This window comes from Prionailurus bengalensis, chromosome B2, assembly GCF_016509475.1.
Source record: "Prionailurus bengalensis isolate Pbe53 chromosome B2, Fcat_Pben_1.1_paternal_pri, whole genome shotgun sequence".
In the NCBI taxonomy this organism is placed as follows: Eukaryota; Metazoa; Chordata; class Mammalia; order Carnivora; family Felidae; genus Prionailurus; species Prionailurus bengalensis.
Window position 1 is genome coordinate 71,442,383 of NC_057349.1, and position 27,464 is coordinate 71,469,846.

The window sequence follows — 27,464 nt, forward strand, 5'->3', positions numbered from 1 at the left end:
TTTGGAGTTACACAAGGAGTGGGAGTATGGTCTTCATTCATGGCATTCCTATGTGATTTGAAGCTTACTAGTTAGTTCTCTTCTTTCCTAATTATATTCGTTATGATAGTTCCTTGAATGGGAATTGGCCACTCCATCAGCCTGGGTCCCCAACTGACAGAAGTTTTGGGTTGTGCTGACCTTTTTTGGTAAATAAACTACTTACTAGTCAAAGTAACTATTTGGATTGAATATTTGCTGATTTATTTAATTCTGGAGTTAGTTAGCTAATATTCAAGCCAAGCACCTCCTTCTGCCCCATCCAAGGATTAGCTATCATTGGGAGTCAGTATAGTTTCATGGGTAAGGCAGGGGCTTAATAAAAAAAAAATTTTAATTAATATAATAAAATAAAAAAATTTTAAATTATAACCTTGGATCTTTAATCATCAAATAATTATATATAGTACATAGTACCTACTAAGCCAAAGATGCATGCTGCTATAATTTTAGAGTATTTACTTATTTTTGATTCTTATTTTTTTATTATTTTTAATTTACATCCAAGTTGGTTAACATATAGTGTAATAATGATTTCAGGAATAGAAATTAATGATTCATCACTTACATATAACACCCAGTGCTCATCCCAACAAGTGTCCTCCTTAATGCCCGTTGCCCATTTAGCCCATCCCCCTACCCAACATCCCACCAACAACCCTCAATTTGTTCTCTGTCTTTAGTAAGAGTTTATTATGGTTTGTCTTCCTCCCTGTTTTTATATTATTTTTCTTCCCTTCCTTTATGTTCATGTGTTTTGTATCTTAAATTCCACATTTGAGTGAAATCATATTTGTCTTTCTCTGACTGGCTTAATTTCACGTAGCATAATACATTGCAATTCCATCCATGTTGTTGCAAATGGCAAGATTTCATTCTTTTTAATCGCTGGTAATATTCCATTGATATATATCACATCTTCTTTATCCATTCACTAGTCAGTAGACATTTGGGCTCTTTACGTACTTTGGCTATTGTCAATAGCACTGCTATATACATTGGGGTGCATGTGCCTGCCCCTTTGAAATAGCACTCCTGTATCCCAGTAGTGCAATTGCTGTGTCGTAGGGCAGTTCTGTTTTTAATTTTTTGAGGAACCTCCATACTGTTTTCCAGAGTGGCTCCACCAGTTTGCATTTCCATAATTTTAGAGTTTTTAGTAAATTTAAATATAACAGAGTTATAATTTGAGGTCATTCCCCAAACAAATCACCCTATTAGAGTTCTTCTGTAATTTTTGAACACTTTATAGGTGCATGGCACGTTGTGCATAAGTCACTAGAACATATTTATTCATTGCCTACAGAGTGCTTACTACTGTGCAGTTGGTCACTATTCTTTGCTGTACCTAATACATGAATATAGAGTCCTGGTTTGACTTAAGTCTTCCTATACTTAGCAAGTAGATCTTATCTCAACTGACAGCTTTGACTGATGGATGGTGGCTGCCTGGAGAGCTGGGAGAGGGGTTTTGGAGCTTTGTCTGGGATCAGCTGGAAAACAGTGTGATTGATTGTTGATGTCTGATCTGGCACCAGAGGAGGGAGGACCAGGGCTTATGCCACGTATTTGCCAGTGCTATCTTCGGCTCTTCCATGCATAACTGAGTTTTGAGTCTGTGAGTAAAAGGGAAAAGAAATATGAGACACCAAGTTGAATTGATGGATAGATAATATTCTCTGCAAACATCTCACCCCAAATCTAGGGGCAGGGTGGTAGAGAAGGGCCAGGATCTCTCTGTTTAATAAAAGTAAGTGAAGACAGTGATTATCATGACTGTGAAACTGAACACTGAATCTTGATGCTAGTGAAATGTTTGTGGGGAGCTTCCCTCTGTGGCAGATGGGCAGGTAGGTGGCGGTAAAAGAGGTGGCGGGGGGGGGGGGTTGTGAGAACAGTTGGTGGAGACAGAAAGGGAGAAAGACACTGGATAGGTGGACCCTCAGATATGCCTGTCCACCTTGCTGAGCCTTGGAGCACTGGAAGGTCAGGTGAACAAGTTAGTGTTTACCTGTGCCCAGAATGTGGTAGGATTTTTCCTACAGGTTATTTAATCCTTATAATGGCCCTACAGACTGTGTTTACTATACCCATTTTTCAGCTGAGAATATCGAGGGTGATTAACATGCCTAGCATCCTTTGGTTCAGTGAATCCAGATTTGAACCCCTCCCTGTCATAAGAGTTTTTGTCCAGTACTTTTATCCCACATTACCCACAAGAAAAGCGCTTGCTTGGAGGCCACTGAGAACCTGTGCCTTGGACACCCAGAAACAGGCTAGGATAACGGTGCATAAGCTCAAGCTAAAGAAAGGGGAAAGGGCAGGACTGCTAAGGAGCAGTTCCAGGGGTACCCACTCAGCTGTTGAGCAGGTAAATGTAGCCATAGTGTCCTCGGCACGTGAAAGCAATGGCTTTGCTTCTGCAAAAAAGCTATAAGGAATAAAAGCTATAAGGAATATAGGGGCGCCTGGGTGGCTCAGTCAGTTGGGCGTCTGACTTTGGCTCAGGTCATGATCTCACCGTCCATGGGTTCAAGCCCCACTTTGGGCTCTGTGCAGACAGCTTGGAGCCTGGAACCTGCTTGGGATTCTGTGTCTCCCTCTCTCTCTGCCCCTCCCCCACTCAAGCTCTGTCTCTGTCTCTCTCAAAAATAAATAAATATTAAAAAAAAAGATATAAGGAATATGGTTGGAATGGAAAGCTAATATTTCATAATTAAAAAATTTTTTTGAATGTTTATTTTTGAGAGAGAGAGAGAGACAGAGCATGAGCGGGGGAGGGGTAGAGAGCGAGGGAAACACCAGAATCCAAAGCAGGCTCCAGGGTCTGAGCTGTTCAGCACAGAGCTCGACACGGAGCCCGAACTCACAAGCCGTGAGATCATGACCTGAGCCGATGTCAGACTCTCAATCGACTGAGCCACCCAGGCACCCCCATAATAATTTTAATAGTAACAAGAACAACAACTACCATTCACACCATGTGCAGGAAATACTCAAGGCTTTATGTTTGTTAATTTGTATTCCTCAAAGTAACTTGGCATGGTAGCCATTCATATTCATCCCCTTGCCCCCTTCACTCTCTCTAGTAGAATAGGAAACTGAAGCTCAGAAATTTCAAATAACTTGCCTTGTCATAGAATCCAGAAACTCCAGACACTAGATTTGTGCCATCCATTTTCCTAGTGGTCATGTCCCAGAGGAAGGAGTCAGAGGTTAAAGAGAAATTGGAACAGACAGTGCTCCGAAGACACAGTTGAATATTTCACTGAATGTCCTGAAACCAACTGCATGATTTACCTCAAATGCAGTTCTCTTGCTTTGTGTGATTGAGTTGAGCTGACTTGATGTGTTGAGCTGGAGGGAGCAGGATGGGTGGGAAGGTAATGGGCTGATGTGGGGGAAGGAAAGGTTGGCCGGGATGGGGTCGAGGGCAGAGATATTTAATCTCTTGGGACCTTTTGGGCAACATGAGATCTACTGGAACAAATGGTGGTGGTGCAAGTGTGTGCTCTCATTCTTTCTGCTTGGGATTCTCGGTTCTTGGGAGACATTTTCTCCACAGGCTGATCATTCCTTGTTTTCTTCCCTGTAAATAATTGGGTGGAAAGAGTTTATCAGTATATTGCAGCCTACGGTCGGAGTTCAAGGCAAAGAGTGGGTAGAAAGCAGGAGGCCAAAGGCAGGGCTGTTGGTGGTTATAGGGGAGGGAAGGAGGGCCTGTGGGGATGCAGTCACCATGCATGGGAAGGCAGGAGGGGCCCATGGGAGTGAGAGTACATTCATACACCTCATCTGCCCAGTTTAATAATTCTAATCTTTGTGCTTTGCTTATTGTCAGCCATCCCTCTTTCTAAGATCAGATTCTGTACATGCAGTTTACTGAGGGAACCTCATAAGCATAGTTGGTAGAAGAAATTTGTGTGATACAAGCAAGATGATAAGTTGTAAGAATGTGAATTTTAGAAGTAGGAAGACCTGGGTTCAGATAATGGCTCCTAAGAGGCAAGGTGGCTTAGCAGGTCTTTTAACTTCTCTGGATCTCAGTATCCCCACTTGTAAAGTTGTCGGAGCTTAATGACGAGGCAGCCGTTAATAATATTATGGATTTCATTTACATTTAAGTCTATAGTAATTCTCTGGTCTTTTGTGAGTCTTCAACTCTGAATAAGCTATTAAGATTTAATTAAGGAAAAAGATTATTGTTAGACAATAGGTTCTGAGTTAGATGGAACACATCTGTAGGAAGACCTGAAACTGACATTGTTTATTAGGGTTAGTGTAGGCTAGAGGTCACAGTCTAGTTGCAGAGGCTAGAACCCCTTCTTTTTTGAGTTAACACAGTATTTTAAAGTGGTTTTGAGCCAAAGATTTTAAATACTGGGTGATGTCTTTCTTCCACATACACAATCTAGAATTCCTACTCTTCTTGAGACATCTGAAGATTTCTTCACCCATTGCCTCACTCCATCATGGCATGGATCCATCAAAGTTGCCCCTTCATCATGACGTGCCCTTGGGGTTCTCCACGCCCCCTGCCATTCTCCCTCTCCTCCCAACTCTGAGCCATTTGTTATTGAGCTTGTGCTGTTCTTTTGCCTGTAGTAGGAAGTATTTTTTGGCATGTATGTTTATCAAAAGTGGGAAACCACAAGATTATATTGAGAGGGTTATTTGTTTCATGAAGAATGGAAGTCAGTGAAAGGTTTTTGTTTTTGCTTTCTTTTTTTTTTTCTTTTGTGGAAAAAAGGAAATAATAGTCCTAAATGGTTATTTGGTGCTTGTTGACTTTATTCCTTTATGTTGACTACCTGACTACTGTGGCATTTGAATGTTTGACTCTATGTAACCTAATTATTCCAGGAAGTAAAAAGTGTCTATTTCCTGTCTGTACTTGGTGATGACCTCTCAGTCACTCTAATCTCAGAACTGCTGCTTGAAGTCATTAAACTCTAGGACAGAACTTCCTGGAAAAGCTTAAAAATGAAGTTGATCACACCCTATGCCAGGTTTTATCACCAGTGTCCCTGTTGACATTTAGGTCTAGGTAATTCTTTATTGTGGGGTCATCCTGTGCCTTGCAGACACAGAACAGCATGCCTGGTCTCTACCTGCTGGGTGCTAGGAGTATCCTCTATCTGCAGTTGTGACAATGAAAAATGTCTCCATGTATTCCCAAATATCTCCTGGGGGCAAAATCATACCTGGTTGAGAACCTCTGCTCTAATCTATAGTAGCAGAGGGGAAATGGTTACAAAGAGAAGACTCACATTGCTTTAAAACTAGGAGGAACTGAAGAGGTCATTTCATTCATCTTTCTCTTCTGATGTGGTATGAGCCATTAAATTACTTGTTCAAGTCTCCACTGCTTGTCCTAATATTTCTAGAACAATGCAACATGGACCTAGAATACTGCACTGGGAGTTGGGAGACTGAATCTGGTTCTGGTGATGGCATGTTTGTTTATTTGTTTGATATAGTTGTGTGTGTTTTTGTTTTTTGTTTTTTTGTTTTTGTAAGCTCTGTGTCCAACATGGAGCTTGAACTCACAACCCCGAGGTCAAGAATCACATGCTCTACCGACTGAGCCAGCCAGGCTTCTTTTTTTTTTTTTTTTTTCTTTTTTTACCCCCCCCCCCCCACCCCCAGTTATGCCATTTAATCAGCTTTGTGTTTTTAGACAAGAAACTTAGCTTCTCTGGGCTTCAGGTTTCTCATCAGGCTGTTATTGTTGTTTTTAATTGAGATATAATTCACATACCATAAAATTCACCCTTTTCAAGTCTACGTTTCAGTGGGTTTTAGTATATTCCTATGTTATCACCACTGTCTAATTCCAGAACCTTTCCTCACCCCAGAAAGAAACCCATGACCATTAGCAGTCACTCCATTCCTTCCTTCCCCCAGCCCCTGTTAGCTGCTAATCTCCTTTCTGTCTCTGTGGATTTTCTTATTATGGACATTTCATATAAATGGAATCTCACAATATGTTGCCTTTTATGCCTAGCTTCTTTCACTTAATGTTTTCAAAGTCCATGTATGTCATACTATGTATCAATACTTCATTTCCTTTTATGGCTGAATAATATTCCATTGTCTGAGTATGCCACATTTTGTTCATTCATTCATCCGTTGATGGACATTTGGGTTGTTTCCACTTTTGGCCTATTATGAATAATGCTTCCATGAACATTTGTGTAATCATGTTTTTAATTCTGTTGGACATATACCTAGGAGAAGAATTGGTGGTTCATATGGTAACTCTGTTTAACCTTGTGAGGAATTGCAAAGCTGTTTTCCCAAGTGGCTATTCATCTTGTATTCCTACTAGCAATGTATGAGGGTTCCAGTTTCTCTGCATCCTCACCGACACTTGTTATTGTCTGCATTTTTTATTATAACCATTTTAGTGGGTGTGTGGTGTTATCTCAGTGTGGTTTTGATTTGCATCTCTCTAATAACTAATATTGATACTTATTAAGAACTGGTTTAGATCCTTCTGTTGAAGAGCTCTTCTAGCTTTGAATTTTGAATTTTTTTCTTGTATTCCACATATGAACCAATATGAATAATACGGAATTGAGCCTTTAAGGATATATATTTTAGAAATTAATTTGGTTAATCAGTTCCCATATATTTATGAGTACCTTATATTGCACAGTGTTTGATCATATTCAGGATGCAGAATGAGTATATGGCATGGTCCTTTCCCATCCCAGATAACAACTAATCTGACTGGGGAGATAAGATGAACATGGAAAACAGAGGCAACACAGAGTCATATGGAATATAATGCTGAAATTATCTATCTTGTAGGTAAGTCTCAAGGGCAGGTATATTTATTTGGATGAGGACAAAGACAGTCATATCAGTGCATAGCATCCTCTTTTGAGTTGGGAAGGTGGCTGTTTTTAAGATTCTAGAAAATTTCACTTAAATAAAAAGAAATAAAATTCATTTATTTTTATTCACTAAAATAAAATTTCACTTAAATAAATAAAGTGGAAAATTAAGTTTTTTTCCCCTAAAATATTTTGTATAAGCTTGTGAACTGGAATAGATGTTACCCTCTCTGTTCTTTTTTGTCAAAAGAGTGAATTTGATTTGTATATCTGTGCTGCCCTTTGTTTTAGACTAGACGACTCCTTTTCCACCTGTATGTATTTCCTATAGTGTGAGATCAAGACAAACGGAAGCACTGTACTTAATTCCACAGAACTGTTTTATTAGCAAGCTTGGTTTTAAGAAATAATTAACAGGGGTGAGATGATTAATAATTCACTTTTTGAATTCCTTTTCCATTAAAGGGGAGAAATAGGCTTCATCCTTTTAACAAGATTAAGTCTGTGTGTTAGGTGCAGAGAGCTTCTAAAAATCTTCTTGGCTCCTTTCAGCTTACAGCTTCAAGGCTTAGCTTTTTGGCCTGGCGTTTTGGGCCCTCTGTGATGTGATTCTCACCTACCTTTGCAGCATTTTCTCTGTCTGTTCCTTTGACTACTATAAAAATACACTAGGCTTTTTTACCTTCTGCCTTCTGTGCCTTTTTTCATAACATTTGCTCTGCCTGTGCTCAACCTGCATTGTGACCAGATCCCCCTCCTTTCTTTGAAGCCCTCCCATTTCCCGGTGAAGTCTTCCCCTGGCCTCCCTTTCTCCTCCCTCCAGTTTGGCTGTAGAAGCAGCCCTCCACGGTGCAGCCTGTGGAACTGCTGTCCTGGGGCCTCAACACGTTCCCACCCTTGGTTAGAATTATCTTGTACCCAGGCTCTTTGAACTACAAGTTCTAAGTTCTTGGAGGTCAGGGCTGTTCTATTCATCTTTTTATATACCTCAATGGTTTCCTATTAGAAAACTTGGCATGTAGCATTTATTGAATGAATGAAAAAGAAATATTGTTTCTGTAGGTTCTGCATCAAATATCAAGCTTATCAAGAGTTCAGGACCATGTGGGAGTGGGATTGGTATGGAACATGTACTTGGAAGTCTGCTTTGGAAAACAAAAGGCTGTGAGGGACAGGATTTATAGGTTTCTCCCGCTCTCCCAAAGTAGAGCATTCCTATGAAACTTTTCATAAGCTGAAATGGCATACAGCGAAGAAGCAATTAATTAATTACCATTAAGTTATGTGAAAAAACTTTGAGTGTTCCCAAACCCTAAAAAGTAACCTCTCTTAGGCTTTTTTGATACCTTACGACACATCTTGCTAACAGATGCACAAAATAAATAGAGATTAAAGCACAGATGCTCACGGTTCAAAGCTGTGGCGGCCTGATGCTGAGCCGCTGAGTGTATGTAGTTCCGGGCAAGGAGCTTGGGGGTGCTGGTCTCGCTGCTGGGGTGCCTTCTGCTTCTGTAAAGGCTTCCTGCAAAACAACTGCTGAATGCTGTTTTCGCCGTTTGCCTTTTTCATAAAGGTGAAAATCGTCTTTGGATTCCTTTCAGTTAGTGAAAAGAGGTACTAATGTAGGTCTTTCATAGAAGTGAAGTGGCATAGTGTGAACTTTCAAAAACTGGGGATACCTGTACTTCACTGCTTCTTAAATATGTGGCATGAAGAATCGATGTTATTAGAGATAATTTTATTATAGTATTACTTTCCTTATGCACGTATCAGAATTCTAGAACCCCCATGTGGAATGAAGCTGGAGCCCTGGCAGGAAGCAGAGGGGCCTCTTCCACATACTCTGGGGCTGGGGCTGGGCTGTGGGCCCGGGGGTCTGCCCTTCAGAGCCTCACCTCAGACAACCGAGTGACAGAGGCCACAGCAGTGTTCTCAGCTCCATTGAGGAGTCACCAAGGGAAGCTCTGAGAAGTGACAACTGCCTCCTGGAGGCAGAACTGGAGAATTCCAGAAGCACAGTTGCAGGCTCTAGCTGGTATAGAGTAAAATAACAGACTTTTACACATAAGTGGGCCCTGAGAATGTCAGTGCACCACATCAAAGTACGAAAAATGGATTATAATGATGATTCTTCATCCAGAACAGATTAAATCAGGTTTGGCATGTTTTGCTTTGATGTATTCTGCTAAACAATGCAGGAACCCATGTGGTGCCTTTTAGAAAGATTTCTAAACTAAAAATAGTTTAAAATAAAGTCAAAATAAATTTGTGTTTGAAGGGATGAGCTTTCAATTATCCAGAAAACCACAGTCTCTAATTCCAGGAGAAAGTAGCTTATTTGCTCCTACCTCTGTCCCCTTGTTGCCCCCATCTTTTGCCTTCCATTTCCTTTCTCTCTACCTTCCCATAGAATACCCACCTGGAGGCTCCTTCCCCCTATCATCCTAGGAGCCATTTAATTTATAGTCCTTCTTGTTATTGTTTATTATTTATTTTATTTTTTAAGTCTTTTTAAATTTGTTTTTTAATGTTTATCTGAGAGAGAACACGCCTGCGTGAACAAGTGGGGGAGGGGCAGAGAGAGAGGGAGACAGAGAGTCCGACACAGGCTCCAGGCTCTGAGCTGTCAGCACAGAGCCGGACGCAGGGCTCCAACTTACGAACTGTGAGATCATGACCTGAGCTGAATGAAGTTGGACGCTGAACCGACTGAGCCACCCAGGCACCCCATATATTCCTCCTTTTTAGATTTCTGATACTGGGCTTTTGTTCTGTGCATATGTATCCCTGAGCTTCATGGCCTTGCCCTCTACATTTCCCACATAGTACTGCCCTGGCTCTTTAGGCACCCCTCCATGACTGACAGTTTCGTATGAAAGTTAGTTATTAACAAGCCCTATCTTCCTCCACCCCCCCTCCCCCATTAGACTGTGCACTGCAGCAAATTAGGGACCTGGTTTTGTCACCTATATTCCTTTAGTTCCTAGGGCAGCCTAGCACATTGCAAGGTCTCCACAAGGTCTCATAAACATCTGTGAGTAAACAAAGACTCTTACCTTTTAAGGAGACTTTGGTTTTTCTTTTTTCTGGCTCTCTGTGGATGGCGTGCTCCCTCTCTGTTTCTCCCCCACCCCCCAAGATTCTCTTTCTCTCTTATTCTCCTTTGTTAATTTCGCCACTTACACTCTTGAGTCAAGATGGAATGGAGAATTATATCGCTGAAGATACAGAGAAATTTGAGGTGGAAACACCACAATTTGGAAGTACTCTTTAAGACTTCATCTTACCTGATGCAGGACTTAGTTAGGGTCATCTGTGGGAAAGATGCATGCCTGTGGAGATCTGAGAAAGCTATAAGAGCTCCCAGTGGCAGTTGTGTGGGACTGAAACTGAATCAAATGTGTGGCTGAAGCTAGATGGTTGGAGTTTTTAGCAGAAATGGCACATAGCTTTCCTTGGTAGCCCAAAGAGGGAGGATTGAACTGATGACATGGTCAACCCAACATAGGACAGGTGCACAGAATGTAGGTAAGAGCATCCAGACTTTCTCATAGAGGTATGAGTTTGTGCCTGCAAAGGAAATGTGGACTAATTATAGGATGCCTTATAAAATGTAATTGTGAAAACGATCTAGTGTCCCCCAAATTGCTTTTCATACCTAAGTGGCAGTAGTTTCTCGATCATCTCTTAGGATCACTTTCTACACAATTGAGGATTAACTGATATGCAAACAAGAATAACATATTCAAAAACACAGTGTGGGGGCACCTGGGTGGCTCAGTCATTTAAGCGTCTGACTTCAGGTCATGATCTCGTGGTTCATGAGTTCGAGCCCCACATTAGGCTCTGTGCTGACAGCTCAGAGCCTGGAGCCTGCTTCTGATTCTGTGTCTCCCTCTTTCTCTGCCCCTCCCCTACTTGTGCATGCACGCTCTCTCTCTCTCTCTCTCTCTCAAAAATAAATAAAAACATTTAAAAAAACAACAACACAGTGTGTATGGAGTAGTATCTCCGGCCATCGATAACAGCATGGCTTTTGGCTGAAGGCCGGTGATTCTTGCCTGTGGAAAATACTGTCCTCAGCAGGATTTCCTCCTTACTACAGAGGATTTTGACTATTATAGCAAGTTTTGCTAGACTAGCTCTTCTATGTAGTATCCTTTAATTAATAGGAGGCACGTGTATGAGCAATTGTGTGTAATTTTCATAGTCTTATAAAATAGTGGCATTCTGAATTCATATTTTATACTTGACTGACTTTTTTCTTTAAGGAACTAAACATGTAATCTTGATAGAGAATGTAAAAACAATAAAATCAAACCAACCACATCTTTCATTCCATTTGATAATGTTTTATTATGGCCTCACCTTGCTAAGTAATACAAGTTTTTTTTTTCTAATTTTTTAATGTGTATTTATTTTTTTTTTCAACTTTTTTTTTTTTTTTTTTTTTGGGACAGAGAGAGACAGAGCATGAACGGGGGAGGGGCAGAGAGAGAGGGAGACACAGAATCGGAAACAGGCTCCAGGCTCCGAGCCATCAGCCCAGAGCCTGACGCGGGGCTCGAACTCACGGACCGCGAGATCGTGACCTGGCTGAAGTCGGACGCTTAACCGACTGCGCCACCCAGGCGCCCCAATGTGTATTTATTTTTGACAGACAGACAAAGACAGCATGAAACAGGGAGGGGTAGAGAAAGAGAGGGAGATGCAGAATCCGAAGCAGGCTCCAGGCTTTGAACTGTCACACAGACAGAGAGCCCAGTGTAGGGCTCAAACCCACAAACCGCGAGGTCATGACCTGAGCTGAAGTTGGACGCTTAACCGACTGATCCACCCAGGAACCCCCACAATCTGTTTTGACAAGCGCTCCAGGTGATCTAGATGTACCTATGGGTCGAGAGCCATTGCTGCAGGGGGAGGGAGGAGGGGCATGAGGCCAGAGAGGTGGGCCTTGTGGGCCTGGGCATGGAAGTTTCCTTTCATCTCAAGGTTAATGGGAAGTTACTGAGAGGTTTTTAAACAGAGATATGAAACCATTAGGTTTATACTTTAATAAAAATACTAGCTTCTTTGTGAAAAGCGGTTTGGCTAAGGAAATCTGGCTACGAGAAGACACAGGAAGCTGTAGATGAGAGACGATGACTTGGTATGAGCTAGTAGGAGTGAAAATGGAGAAGCGTGGATGGGTTCAAGAAAAAATTTGAAAGAAGAAAGGCCATGACTTGATTAATTGCATCATCAGGGAGAATCAAAGATGAAGTCCAGGTTTCTGTGTTGGGCAGGTAAGTGGGTAGTGGTACCATCACTAAGATCTTCTGAATTTTCTGGTTTTCTGAAATGTGAGTAAATCTTAAGCACCCAGTCCTCCCCTTAGAATCTGTTCTTTCCCACAAGCCCCAGAGACAACATATCAGATGATATTTGAGTATATGCTATGTGGATAATTCTCTTGGGAGATGTGCTACACACAGCTAATACCGTAAGTGACATCAATATGTGTTAATATGTGTGTAGCTCTACAAAAAGTATAAAATGTCTGAGAAGGTAGAAAATAAAGATGTAAGCAAGGTTTTTGGACTCAGATGTGTGTAAAAGTCTTGCCAAACAAGGTAAACTTGCCTAATTTAGGGAAAAGAGATGGTAAGAGAAGAGATTACAGGCTGTATTCAGTTCTCAAAGGGTCTAGGGTGTGAGCTGAGGTTCTCTGGCTGGAAGGCATCATGTGTGATCCAGTATACTTCAAGATTCCAGGATTCTGAAGGTGAGAGGCCCGGAAATCTAAGAGTGTGACGCTGTGTAGCTGTCTTTCTACAGTGTTTATCAAGAGCCAATGAGGAATTCTAAAGTTCTGAAAAGACAGTGATATGTGCTTGAGAAGAACACTCTTGTCTGCCTTTAGAAGGGTAGGAGTGGGTAGGACAGTAAATTTCTGGGAGACTCCCAGAATTTTACTGGCTGGCCAGCAGCAGAATAGGCCTTTAGAAATGGGGAGAAATAGGAAAGATAGAAGGAGGAGGAGAATTTGAAGGACTTAGCAGCTGAAGGAAAGAAGGGAGTTGATGACTTCATGGTTAGTAGGAAACTGGAGGAAGGTCTGGCTGTTGGAGCTCCTGATGGAGCAGTCATAGAGAGGGAGGGGGGCTGGGAAAGATAACTGGTTTAGTTTCTTAACATGAACAAGTAGTCGTGTGGGATTAAACATGTAAGCATGGTTTTGAAAAATGAAACGACTAAGCTTAAGGTGGCAGATTTTACAGACTTATCTTTTAAATTTTCATTCAGTCCTAGTATTGTCCTACTCAGCTATCTTTTAAAATTATGCCAAGAATTAGAAGCAAATAATGTCTCACCAGCCCATGATCCGGAATGTGAAAGGAGTTGACTAAGCTATTCTGAAAATATTTGTTCCCAATCAGGAAATACGTACGGGTGACGTTTTCGTTAATGGTGGTTAGAGCCAAGTTCATGGAAACAATTGTTCTGCCAGTGGCAGGGCAGTGGCAACCTCTCTCTCATCTGTTCTGAATTATTTCAACTCAAGGACAGTAGACCATACACTCTGACACCCTTCCTAAGTTTCAGTTAGGGAACTAAATGAAGTGATTGGATTTAATTACACATAAACTTCTTGATCTTAATCTGTGATTCCAAAAGAGAGACAACTATGACTCACAATAAAAAGGTGTTTAAATTGACATTGACCACCAGTTTAAAAATAAATACACCGGTACTGACTTTAAGTCTGAGAGTATAGTGTGGGGACATCTGTCAATTCTTACCTTGGCTGAAATCTCCTGTTCTCCCTGTTCCACTTTGTCATTTTAACTTTCCCATTCCTCCTCTCAGTTCCTGTATGCAGCAGAGATGGGAAAATCAAAAAGGTTACTCTTGTGAGCACACAACAATGAATAGCATCTATTTGTGGAACTCTGTTCTGCTCACCACAAGCCCCTGTGCAAGGGTCTCCTCTGTGCTCATCCCTCTCAGTCCGCTGTAGCCTGCTGTCCAGGCAAGGATGGGAGCATGTGCATGAACATGAACCTGTGTGGAAAATAAACCCTCAAAGAGCATGTTCTACTGGTGAGAAAGCATGTTCATATTTAAAGGGAAACCCATTCTTACTAAAATGTACAATCCTAAAGAGTGGATCGTCCATTTGAATCAAGTTTTATAGTTTGGATATTGACTTCCTGTAACTCACAGCTCACTTGCAAATGAGCTGAAGTAAGGCAGAGGCAGGCCTGGTACAGGCCTGACACCTCCTAGACCTTCAAAATATCCCTGCGGAATGAACACAAGTGAATCAAGGAACGAATGGAGAGAGAAGCCAGGTGGCTGTGGAGTTGTACTGGGTCCAGGTATCCCCAGTTGACTAGCAGAATATACTTGCTAAAGAACAGAATAGAGAATGAGGTTTGTGGCCCTAGAATAAAAGTTATAATAATAACTAAAACATGTACTGAGTTCTTTCAGTGGGCCGTGTACAACTCTGTGAGCCTTATGCCATTTAATTTTCATCGCTATCCTCTGAGATGAATTATGATCTGCATTTCACAGATGAGGAAACTAAGGCTTTGATAGAATAAGGAACTTGTCCAAGGTGATACCGATCCATGCATTTCTGTCTGTCCAGGACTAGCTCATGACTCAGAACTAAGTGGCCCAAATGAGGATCAGGCCACTGCCCTTGGCATCTTTATCACAGTGTTCTAAGCATCATGAGCAAAGTCCCAGATGGACCAGGGCCCCTACAGACCTCAGAGCCAAGCTTGCTTTGGCCGTACTTACCACCCACCTTCTTTATTCTTTACACTGTCCCATTTTTAGTGCTACCCAACTGAGCACAAGAGAGGCTCCCTTCATCTCGTTTAATAACAGAGTGTGTGGTTTTCATTTAGGTAGGTTATTTTTGTAATGATGTTAAGTTATGGACTTGTATAGGCAGTTCTCCTGTCAGGATGAGTCATCAACAAAGTGTTGTTTTGTTGATAGAAACAGGAAGTTCAGGGAAAAGGGTGGATTGGTGGGTTGACTTTGTGACAACATTGTTTTTGTTCTGTTTTAGCCATCAAGTTTGAGGTGATGGTGGGACATTTAAGCATACATTTCCAGAAAGGCTCTGGAACTGGGGGATTGACCCTTGTGAAAGATGCCAATTTTGAAATGCAAGTTTTAGATATAGTTTAGATATCTATTTCTAAGTCTTACAGGTGAGATTTGAAGTCATGGAAGTATGTGATGTCTTCAAGGGCAAAAGGACTAGTATGAAGAAAAAACAGATTATAAAGGATATTGCCCAGATGTTAAGATTTCTCTCCCTCACCTGATTCAATTGTATATGCTTATATTCCTGTCTTTTCTGAGTCTAGATTTAGCACCATGTCTTATTTATGTTAACCCATAGAAAATATATTAGCAGTATAGTGTGCTGCCATATTTACAGTGAAGCTCAGGTTAGATTTTTACAATTTCTTTATCAGTCTGGTAACTTTCAAGAGTCACGCTTAACCGACTGAGCCACCCAGGCGCCTCCCCCGCCAACGGTTTTTTTTTAAGTGAAGTAGTCCGTAAAGTTTTTTGATCACATACCCCAATAATAATTTAAAAATTCTTCGAGGGGCATCTAGGTGGCTCAGTCAGTTGAGTGTCTGACTTTGGCTCAGGTCATGATCTTACGGTTCATGAGTTCAAGACCCACGATGGGCTGTGTGCTGACAGCTCAGAGCCTGGAGCCTGCTTCGGAATCTGTGTGTTTCTTTGTCCCTCCCCCACTTGTGCTCGCTCGCTCTTGCTCTCTCCCTCTCAAAAATAAACATTAAAAAAAATTTAAAAATTCTTTGAGTACATATCCCCATATGTGTGTATTTTAAATGCTGTCTATATGCTCCTATGCCAATAAAAGATGTAAATCATAAAATGTCCACAAAATAGCAATAAATGTCATGGGCACAGTTCAAACAATATTATTATTAATTTTATTTTTTAATGATAAAAAATTATTTTTCTCCCATCAGAAACAGTTTTTTTTACTGAGAACAATGTGAGCTAACAATCAATACTACAATTTGCAGGTCTGCTGTAACAGTTGTCATTGTTGAAAAGGTAACTACCCAAAAATACATAGATGCAGATGGAGGACCAGCACCATTATAATTAAAGAACAGCGGTAATCATTTTTCTGGTTCCATTCATCGGTCATGCAAAAGTTGTTAATTTTTTTAAGTTTATTTATTTATTTTGAGAGAGAGAGAGAGCACAAACAGGGGAGGGGCAGAAAGAGAGAGGGAGAGAGGATCCCCAGCAGGCTCTGTGCTGATGCAGGGCTTGAACCCATGAACCATGAGATTGTGACCTGATCTGAAACTAAGAGTCAGATGTGTAACCGACAGAGCCACCCAGGTGCCCCAAGTTTTCTTCTTTAATTAAAAAAAAAAAATCCTTGGAACACACTTAAATTTCCAATGGTAGGATAATGTTCTAAACATTAAAGTACTTAATAGAATGTATGCACGCAATAAGATAACTATGGAGATTATAAAAACAAAATATTTGTAATAAAACTGAAACATCCTACCCCAAATGTGTATGTTATTATGGCAACTATATAAAGTATATTTCTCTCTTTTTTTTTTTTAAAAAATTTTTTTTTTCAACGTTTATTTATTTTTGGGACAGAGAGAGACAGAGCATGAACGGGGGAGGGGCAGAGAGAGAGGGAGACACAGAATCAGAAACAGGCTCCAGGCTCCGAGCCATCAGCCCAGAGCCCGACGCGGGGCTTGAACTCACGGACCGCGAGATCGTGACCTGGCTGAAGTCGGACGCTTAACCGACTGCGCCACCCAGGCGCCCCGCTCTTTTTTTTTTTTAATGTTTAGTTTTGAGAGAGAAAGAGAGCATGAGTGGAGGAGGGGCAGAGAGAGAGGGAGACACAGAATCTGAAGCAGGCTCCAGGCTCTGAGCTGTCAGTCAGCACAGGGCCCCACGTGGGGCTCCAACTCAAGAGCTGTGAGATCATGACCTGAACCGAAGTTGGACACTCAACCTACTGAGCCACCCAGGCACCCCTATGAAGTATATTTCTAAATGTTGTGTCCTTGGAAGGTACTATAAGAAATAATTACTTCAGGATGATGAGATTATGGTGTTTTTTTTTTAAATAAAAAAATACTTATATTGCAAAGATGACTTACAAAAACAGGAAAAAGAAACTAATGCAAATTGGTTAAGAAAACAGCACGGAAAATGTTGACTGATTCAAAAGCAAATATGTTAAAGGTATTTATTCAAACTCAGTAATGTTTCTGTGTTTAATATAAACATACTGAGTGCCTGTTGAGTAGCATGGATTGTGCTAATGGTACATAGGCGAAAAAGCACAAGTTTTTCCATCATTAAAATTTTATTGCTTTAAAATACAACATATAATACTGGTTGTTTCAAAAATTGTCCTATGTTGCATAATCCATCTCTTTCTGACACTCTGATTCCTTAAAACTCCGGTTTCAATCTCTTGCTAGACAGCCTCTTGCACTGCTATCTTTGGCTTGGTAACCTGGTATTTGCTTTCTAGTAAGATAAACTGCAATAGACACCAGACACACAGTACTTTATGTGTAACTTCCTGTTTAGTTAAACAGTGTTAGAATGTTGACGGTTAGCAGATGGCTTATTGGGGTTTATTCTACACCCTGCCCTACTCCCCAACAATGAAACCTTAGCGGTGAGCGTTCTCGTTAGGAATGTGTTCACCTGCAGGTAAGGGAGAACATGGCCAATGAGATCTCAAAAGAACGGAAGTTTTCTCTCTTTGTAATTCTGGAGGCTGATTTGTTCAGGGCTTGTGTTTCTAGCACTCTCTTGGCCTTTTCCTGATGCTTACTGGCTCATGGTGGAAAAGCTGCCTGCACGTCTCTAGCCCTCACACTGAGGTTCCAAGCAGAAAGGAGGTGGAAGGGCAGGGACAAAGGGCCTAACACCTGAATCCATATGCTTGAGCAGGAGAGCAAAGCCTTGACCAGAAGCTTTACCCAGCAGACTTTGGCTCACACCTCAGGGGCTAGATCTGGGTCACAGAGCTGCCCAGCTACAAGAGTGGCTGGGGGGCGCCTGGGTGGCTCAGTCGGTTGAGCGTCCAACTTCGGCTCAGGTCATGATCTCGCGGTCCATGAGTTCGAGCCCCGCGTCGGGCTCTGTGCTGACAGCTCAGAGCTTGGAGCCTGTTTCAGATTCTGTGTCTCCCTCTGGAATTTGGCCTTCACAGAAAAGGGGTAACTGGTCCAGTGTCTGCCATAATACTTTCTGCCATTTGCATCCTCTTTATGACAGTAGAATGCCTAGTGAGTCCAACAGTGAACTGTTAAAGAATTTGCCATGAAATTATGTATCTTTGAGATACTCTGCTTAATTGCTAGAAGTAGCAAGGGTCTTCTTACAAGGGAAAGGTCATCAGTCCTTTTCTCCCTCCGTAGTGGAAAGGGGTTGTCTTAGAGCCCTCCCTCTACTTCCCCTTAGTCCAGTCTCTCCATTGTAAGTTGTGTTGTTCTAAGAAAATTTTTACTTTTTGGTTTTCTTCCTCTGCCTTCGACTTTTTCCATGTGAGATACATAAAAGGTCCTAATGAGTCCTATATCTGCTGTAAGTCAGAAAAAAGAAAAATGTGTATTTGAAATGTGAAAGTAAGTGAAATAAAGAACTGTTACATTGAATACCTAAAACCTTTGAAAGTACCCAGAAGTCATTTCATGTTTTTGGCAGAGGGCCCCATCTAGGGCCACGAAAGAAAAGCTCGTGTGTTTGAATGAATGGAACAATTGAGCAAGTGCCTGCGATTGCTTAGCTCTTTTTGTATCTGATCCTCCCAATGAACCTATGCAAAAAGATACTGGGTCCATTTCACAGATTTGGCAACTAATGCTGAGAGAAGCTTTGTAATTTCTTCAAGGCTACCCAACAGATAGGGCCAGGATTAAAACCCAGACAGTCTAACTCAAAAATACACACTCCCCTCTCACCCCCAGTTTTCCTTGCTGTCATCCGCCTGTACTTCAGTTGTCTTTAAACTTGACTTCCCACAATTAGTTGTCTTTAAACTTGATTTCCCACAATTGTGCACATTAAATCTCAATTAAAAAAAACAACTATCTTATTCAAATTGATTACTTCTCGTTATTTGCTAGTGACTCTCAAGGTCCCAAGGTGCAGCAACAGCTGTGTATACCCCAGAATCCAAACATGACCAGGCATGCCTAGAAGCATATGGAAGGATTCTTCTGGAAGGGCTACTTAATTACATAAATTGTCAGCCGTCTGGGAAAGAACTGATCCGGCAAGAAGAGAGAGTGAAGGAGTGCAAGTTTACTTAAAAGTGCCACAGAGTAGGGGTAAATCTAACTGAAGTACAATGTAATTTATTTAGCCTGGCCGAAGATCCAGTCCCTAGGGATTCCTGGAGCCAGGAGGTTGCCAGTGAAAGAGCTACAAACATCTTCACTAAGATTTTCACGGGTCACTGAGTGTTCATGCCAGGTCAGCCAATTCAGCAGCACCAGCCCAGACAGTTTATCACCCAGGCGCCTGTGGGGGTAGGTTACCAAGGCGTGGGTGCAGGCTTTGGGGTCCTCAGCAGGCCCAGGATTTGGAGTTGAAAGGGTAAAGGTTCATTGTCTTTGTTTGGGCTGCTGTAACAAAATTGATTGGGTAGCTTACAAGCAACATAAATTTATTTCTTACAGTTCTGAAGGCTGGAAGTCCAAGGTCAGGTTGCCAGCACAGTTGGGGTCTGGTGAAAGCCCTCTTCTGGTTGCAGACTGCGGATTCCTTGCTGTGTCCTCAATGGCAGAAAGTGGCAGGGATGTTCTCGGGTCTCTTTTATAAGGACACTAACCCCATTCATGAGGGTCCTGTCCTACTAAACTAATCACCTTCCATAGCCCCCACCTTGTAATACTATCACCTTGGAGGTTAGGTTTCAACATACAAATTTTGAGGGGAACACATTCAGACCATTTATTGAAGCAGCTGGACCAAGATGGCTGCCTCGAAGCTTGCTTCAGAGCTGCTGGAGATCCTGGGGGAAGTGGGTGGGGGTGATAGAATCCTATCGTGGCAGTTGGAAGCAGAGTCAGGGAAATACTGACCTATTTGCTTAGTTCGCAATTGCCGTCAATTTGCAAATATATCAGCAGTTTAATTAAAACATTTGGGCCAAACAAAACACTACATTATGCACTTGCAATTTTTGAAATGAACTGACAACAGCATTTATTTAAACATATAGTCACATACAACTGTCTTCTTCAGTATCATTGTCAATGTTAAAGGAAAGCTTTTTTCACATTCAGGGTCTACAGATTGTTCTGAATTATTTAGGCAATTTACAGTTACATGTAGCGTCCTAGAGACACTGCTTTTTAAAATCATACAGCTTTAGCATTAATTGAGAAATACTGGCATTTGATCTACATTCCTTTTTGGCTAAACTTCAGTTACATTTGTTCCTAAATTAAATTACCAACTCAGTTTGATCTCTTGAACATCACCTGGAAATCTTTGATGTCAGGGCTGGGGTGATAATTCTTTAATCATCCATTCAGTTAATATTTACTGAACGCCTCTTGCGTTGCCAGTCTCTTGCTTACAGAAGTGACATTGTGGGGAGAGAGATGAGCATAAAATCAAGTACACAGATAAGTAAATAAAATTGTAATAGATTTAGACAATAAAACTTCAGGTAAGGTGGTTGGAGAGGACTCTCCAAGGAGGTGATATGTAAGGTAAACGATGAGAGAACCAACATTGCTGAGTCAGGATGAAGCCTTCCTGTCACGCCAGCCCTTCCATGTGTGAAGTTCCTGTGTATTAACAACTGTTTGGTGAGTGTTTGCTATATGCTAGACACCATCCTAGGCCCTGGAGGTACAGCAATGAACAAAACAGCAGACAACATCCCTCACCCTATGGAATTTATATTCTATTAGGGCAGGTAGAGAAGGAAATACTGAAAAGAAAGAAAACACTGAAAACACCACTAGTATATCAGATACTAAGTGCTGTGGTGAAAAATGAAGCCTTGAAGGGAAGTAGGAAGTAGGGGGTGTGTGTGTATGGAGTGCCACTGGTAAAAATGTAAAATCTGGTTGTCAGGGAAGGCCTCACTAAGGAATTGAACTTTGAGCCGGAAATGGAGATCTGTGGTCTAGTCCAGGGTTGGCACACTTTGTAAAGGACAGACTTTTTCTTTAGGCTTTGGGAACCATGAGGCCTCTGTTGCAGCACTCAGCCCTGCCATTGTCAGGGCCAAAGCAGCCACAGTTAGTATGGAAATGAGTGGGTGTGGCTATCTTCCGATACAGCTTTATCTATGGACACTGAAATTTGCATTTAATGTATTTTTTACATGTCATGTGATACTATTATTTTTATTTTCTTTTCAGCCACATTTAAAAGTATCCCATTTGGGGCCATGGTCCATACAAAACCTGTTGTGAGCTAGATTTAGCGCGTGGGCCATAGTTTGCCTTCCCATGATCTAGCCTAAGAGATTTTGAAGCACTTGTTCCCTTTAGTTGCTTTGGATGATGTGTAATGGTGTGTGTGTGTGAATAACATAATAAAATCTAACTCTAATGCTTTTGTAGATATCTTCCTGTTTTGGGTCCAACGACTTCTTTTCTTTTTTCTTTTTTTTTCCTGTGATTGTTTTATGAAGAAAATAATGAAAATTCATGTTTATTCAGTGACAAATATTCATTTCACTTAAATTTATGTCTTACAGCATTTATTTCTAGGCTCTGCTAGGCAGTAATAGCTTTTATTTTCAATCCATCATACTATAGTATTTCTGAAGACATTTTAAGTAGCAGTTAAGAATTTCTTCAGGTAGCATTGTGTTTGAGTGCAGGCTATAGAAGAACTTTGATCGAGTGGCTTAAGCAATTAAATGTTTATTTGTCTAATACAGAAAGGTTTAGAGTGGGCTGTGCAAGACTGGTGTGGCAGCTATAAAATATCAAGGACCCAAGCTCCTGTCTTTCTGCTTGACCATCCTTAGCATATGGCGTTTGTTTTCACATTTGCACAATGGTTTCTGCACCTCCAGGCACTACTTCTGCATTTCTGCAAGAGGAGAGAGGACAAATTGGGCTTTGTGGTTTTATTCATCAAGTAGAGCCTTCCCAAGAACATCTGCCTTCTGTCTCATTCTGTGTCATGACCCCTGGCTGCAGAGGAGTCTGGGTAAAACAAGTTTTTTGTAGGAGAGCACATTGCTTTCCTAAACAATACCAGCCTTCTATTATTAAGAACGAAAGGGAGATTGGGGCGCCTGGGTGGCTCAGTTGGTTAAGCGCCTACTTCTGCTCAGGTCACGATCTCACAGTTTGTGGGTTCGAGCCCCGCGTTGGGCTCTGTGCTGACAGCTCAGGGCCTGGAGCCTGCTTCAGATTCTGTGTCTCCCTCTTTCCTTGCCCCTCCCACACTCATGCTCTGTCTCTGTCTCTCAAAAAATAAATAAAAACGTTAAAAAAAAAAAAAAGAAAGGGAAATTGGCTACTGGGTAAAAACCTAGCATTATCTTCCATGGCTTCTAAGTGTGTTAAAAAAAAAAAGAAAAAGAAAGAAACAACAACAAACACCCCCTGAGTTATAGGTACCTTGCACTCATAGCTAAATTGACATGGGTGAAGGCAGCTACTGTTGCCCCACAATTAACTTTTTTCCCATTTGCTCCTTAGATGGCTTTTGATATTGATTTAAGGTACATTTTGTTTCAGGATACTTGAAATGTGGGGAGCAAAAGCCCTTGGAGTCAAGGAAATGATGGTATATGTTATTGCTACTTGAACTCTGGGTTTATGCTAGCACATGCAGCATCCCTGGCAGCTTCCTGTTGCCACATGGGAAGCCTATTACCTGGGGTCCCACCCAGCAGTCCCATCTCTTCACCCAAGTCCCTGCCACCTGAGGTGGCCTGTCCCCCTGCCACGGACGCCTGGGCTCCCACAGTTCCAGGCCACGTTCACCTCCGCAGATCTCAAAATAGCTCGTGGTATCTGCTCATGACTCTTCTTCCTTCCTCATGCTAATGCCACAGATATCCACTTGAAAACTTCCTTCCCTAGGTTAAATTTTGTCCTTTGTTTATTTCAGTGATTTGCTGTAGTATTGGTTAGTTTTCTGTGGCCTTAGCTCTTTAAAAAAAAAAAAAAGATTTTTCATCAATCATCTGGCCTTTCTTAGAAGAAGTGTGAGTAAACATGAAGGTCCACGAGTAACAATGTGCTCTGAGTTGTGGGGCTTCCATGTCCTGTTGGAAAACCCAATTTATATAAAATACTACATCTCTATGGCTACATACTCCTGTTCCCTTCTACGTGAAGCTCTCTTTCTCTACATAATTTTCTTGTATTTAATCTTTTGAATACTAACATATTCACACTGTGCAAAAAAGTTTAGTTTACACACGTAGAGAGCTAAGACTTTTGCTCCCATTTTTTCTCCGTCCCCCCCCAGTCCCTACTTTCCTAGCTCCCAGACAACTATTTCTGTTGGTTTTTTATATAACCTTCCAGAGCTTATTTTAACGTAAGTACAAATGTGTTCTTTTATTTTCTCTATTTTTAAAAAATGTTCCTAGTCTATGCACAGTTCTGTTCCTTGTGTTTTCACTTACTAATCTGTCTTGGAGATCTTTTCATAGCAGTGTTAAGAGTATGTACAGAACTCCTCCTTTTTTCTTTTTAAGTTGCATAGTATTAAAGTGATCTCTTTGAAGCCCAAACCTGGTGGTGCCTCCCCTGCTTTCCTCTTTTAAAACAGAGATATAATTATTTACATTTTACTCCATATGCTGCTGTCAATTCTGACCTTTGTTAGTAACTGTCCTTTGCTTCTTGAGCAGTGTTAGTGTGTAATGATGCTTTTTGTTTTTGTTTTTGTTTTTGTTTTTTTGTTTTTTACTTTAGAGAGAGAGAAAGTGCAGGAGCCCATGTATGAGTCAGGGAGGGGCAGAAGGAGAGAGAGAGACAGACAGAGAGAGAGAGAGAATCCTAAGGAGGCTCCATGTGCAGTGCAGAGCCCGACATGGGGCTCAATCCCGTGACCCTGCGATCCTGCCCTGAGCTGAAATCAAGAGCACGACGACGCTCCACTGACTGAGCTGCACAGGAGCCCCTTGAATTTTTTTTTTAACAGCAATCAGTTTGTTTTCCACCACCTCAATTTTTTGGAGATATAATTGACATATAATACTCTATAAGTATAAGGTATATAACAATGATTCGATATTTGTATATATTGTGAAATGATTACCACAGTTAGTTTAATTAACACATCTGTCACCTCCCATTGTTTGGATTTTAATATTCTGTGATACATCTTTCAAATATTGGCTGTAAGGAGGGAGGGGTGTTGAGACATGGACACTTTCATACATTGCTAATGGGAACATATTGACAAGGACTTGTCGAAAAGCAGGTTAGCATGGGTCCACCAGGAGCCTGAAAAGCGTCTCTGCCCTTTGATCTGAGTTTCATTCATAGGGTTTTGTCCTAAAATAGTATTGAGAGATACTGTCAAAGATTTTTAAGTAAAGATGTTCACTACATGATATTTCTGGTGCTGAAAGTTGCAAATATGCTAAATACCAATAATTGAATAGTAGTTGACTGAAAACATCTACATGATAGGTTGCTAGGCAGATATAAAAATTCATGCTTTTGAAAAAAAACAATGTTCATTTTGACAGAGAGTGTGTGTGTGTATGTGAGCTGGGGAGGGGTAGAAAGAGGGAGAGAGAGTGTGCTCAGGGGCTCAATCCCAGGAACCGTGAGATCATGACATGAGCTGAAATCAAGAGTTGGAGGCTTAACTGACTGAGCCACCTAAGTGCCCTTGAAAAATTTGTAATGACAGGACAGTACACAGGGTACATTCTTGAATGAAAGGGGCAAGACCCAGCTCTTTTTATCGAGTGTGATCCTATGAAAGGAATGACCAGTGAGCAGTAGGGGATTATAGTTAAGCAATAAATGCTGTGTGTGTGTGTGTGTGTGTGTGTGTGTGTGTGTGTGTGTGTGTGTGTAGGGCTAGGGGGCTGGGATGTAGAGAAACTGTGTGTCTTTGATATAGCCTAGTATTAAGAGTATGTGAATTTTAGGGTATTCACCTTTCGAGGTAGATGTGGAGGTGGGGTGGATATTATGTGTACATACATCATATGGAAAACTAAGGTTTGACTGTGTCAGGTTCACTTTTGATCACTCATGAACATTTGAAATATGTTGGATATGTAAAGCTCTACCTATGGACATTAAATCCAAACCCTTTCCTCTAATTAATTTTTGACCCTTTCCTCTAATTAAATGCTGACAGTTTGCTTGTTTTACAATTTCTAGACTTTTAAAAATGCAAATACATTTGCTCTTATAATCAAAGGAGGTGGATCATGAAGGACATTGTGCTATGCTAAGAAATGTATGTATTCTTCCAAGGGCAATGGGGACTCATTAAAGAAGGATTTTAAATAGGAGAATGACATGATTATCTTGACAAGAATACGTACTAAGACCTCCATCAAAATAGGTGACCAGTTTTGACCTCAGCATCAACCTTGTTTATCTGCCTTGTAGGGTTGTAAGGGGAAACTAAGTAGTATGGATAATACTTTTTTTGCAAGCCAAAGTTTCGAAATAACATAACTACATTTCTGAAAATTGTGTATCAGGGGAAAAAAGTTAACTTTTTCAGAAATGAGAAATAGCTTGGTTCAAGAAACAAGATAATGTATCCATTTTGATTTATAACCATACACTAGGTCTCTTGTTTTCTCATATCATCGAGGGTAAAGATACTCTATTTTGCTAGCTTTGTATTTCTGTCCATGCTAACTGTACAACCTTGTTACTCATTCATAGACTTCAACCCAGTGATCAGAATCTCTTTGCTCATGACCTACAACAAATTTCCATCTCAGAAGCACATGTCATTGAGGCTTTTGAGAGGAAGTTGGAGGAAATTGGTGGAGGCAATCAGTATGTGAAAGTTTGTTCTTCAAGCATTTCATTTTCTAGATGAGAGGTCTTTCTGGCTGCTTGCCCTCTCAAAATGATTCTTTTCTTTGGCCCTTATAAAATTTACTTCACTTAGGTTGTGTTAAGTCTCTGTGTACATTTCCTAGAATCATTTAGAAAAAGCAGGCGTGTGGTCTCCTGTTTTACATGCTGTGTTTAAGATATTGAATATTGTTGCCCCATCTGAATTATTTAATATGTACCCTGAAATAAAACCGATAAGGTTTTGAAAACCTACAGATGTGTTTGCAGCTCTTCAGGAGCACACCTGACCCCTAGTGACTGAAGAAGGAAACATGAAGGTGAGAGGAACAAAGAGAGTTAAGGAATACAGAGTTCAAAGTCAGCTGATGCTTGTTGTTTACTCTCACCTTAGAAGTGGAGAACATTTTTCTCTTTTGAATTGATGAAAGGATGCTTTCATGACAGTGGCTACCGCTGTGGAATACCTGAAAGAGACTGCTGAGGGGAATAGAAATGTTGCTGCTCCCGGGAATCAGTGAAATGTCGACATCTCATATGGGCTCTCCCTGGTTTTCAAATGGTTTCTGCAGAGGGAGTTTTCATGACTGTAAATGTCAGCTTCTGTAACTGGGAGGGGCAGTGGTTGTGTCCCTCTGAGAACGAAGTCCCTCACCTCATGCATAATCTGATCCTTCCAGGTGATCAGGGCTTGCCCCAGTGTTCTGGGGAGTCTAGGTGAAGAAATCATCGTGTCAGGACTTGTCTAGACTTCTGCTGGATACCCAGTGAGTGGACGGTGCCTGGTGCCTGTGAAAATTGCCTCTTGGTTTTGCATTGGTGACCTCTGACCATGAGAAATCAAGTCTAGTTCAATTTGGAAATATCTGCATATTGTTTCAGATAAGCATTTCTCATTTGTTTGTCTTCTCTCTTTAGATAAAGAAGAAACAGCAGGATGTGGTTAGATTTCTGGAAGCCAACAAGATAGAATTTGAGGAGGTGGATATCACAATGTCAGAAGAACAAAGACAATGGATGTACAAAAACATCCCCCCAGAAAAGAAGCCTGCTCAGGGCAATCCTCTGCCACCTCAGATATTTAATGGTGACCGATACTGTGGAGTAAGTAGCTGGATTGTTACCACGCTATTTCTTTGCTTGATTGAAAACACAGTTAACCAGAGTGAAGTTGGGTTTTCTCAGTGAGGACTGTGCCTTCTTCACCCTGGGCCATTCAGGCCCACAGTCTAATAGAAGGGTATATGAGTCCAAGGTTGCAGACTGTGTGTGAATGTGAATACATACATGTCTTAGTGTTCCTGTCTGTTTGGGGAAAGTGGTAGAGTGGTGAAAAGGGAAGGGGTGTGTGTGTGTGTGTGTGTGTGTGTGTGTGTGTGTGTTTATTGTGCTCTAAATTTTAAAGCATGTAGATTTTTTAGGTTTATTTTTGAAAGAGAGAGACAGAGTGGCAGGGAAGGGGCAAAGAGAGAGGGAGAGAGAGGATTCCAAGCAGGCTTTGCACTGTCAATGCAGAGCCATATGCAGG

At 41.2% G+C, this 27,464-nt stretch overlaps 1 protein-coding gene and 1 long non-coding RNA gene across 2 annotated transcripts in view; one reads left to right on the forward strand and one right to left on the reverse strand.

Moving 5' to 3' along the window:
* SH3BGRL2 (SH3 domain binding glutamate rich protein like 2) overlaps nucleotides 1-27,464 on the forward strand; it is a 60,832-nt gene that overhangs the window by 8,564 nt on the left and 24,804 nt on the right. The window contains exon 2 of the mRNA XM_043591875.1: nucleotides 26,855-27,040. Coding sequence (XP_043447810.1) covers nucleotides 26,855-27,040 — 186 coding nt within the window. The remainder of the gene's footprint in view (nucleotides 1-26,854; nucleotides 27,041-27,464) is intronic.
* Nucleotides 1,124-20,955, reverse strand: LOC122489721. The gene is made up of 5 exons (XR_006298980.1): nucleotides 19,617-20,955; nucleotides 13,664-13,733; nucleotides 8,290-8,403; nucleotides 3,340-3,628; nucleotides 1,124-1,655 (listed from the first exon to the last, which is right to left on the reverse strand). It is a non-coding gene; the product is annotated as an uncharacterized LOC122489721 (long non-coding RNA).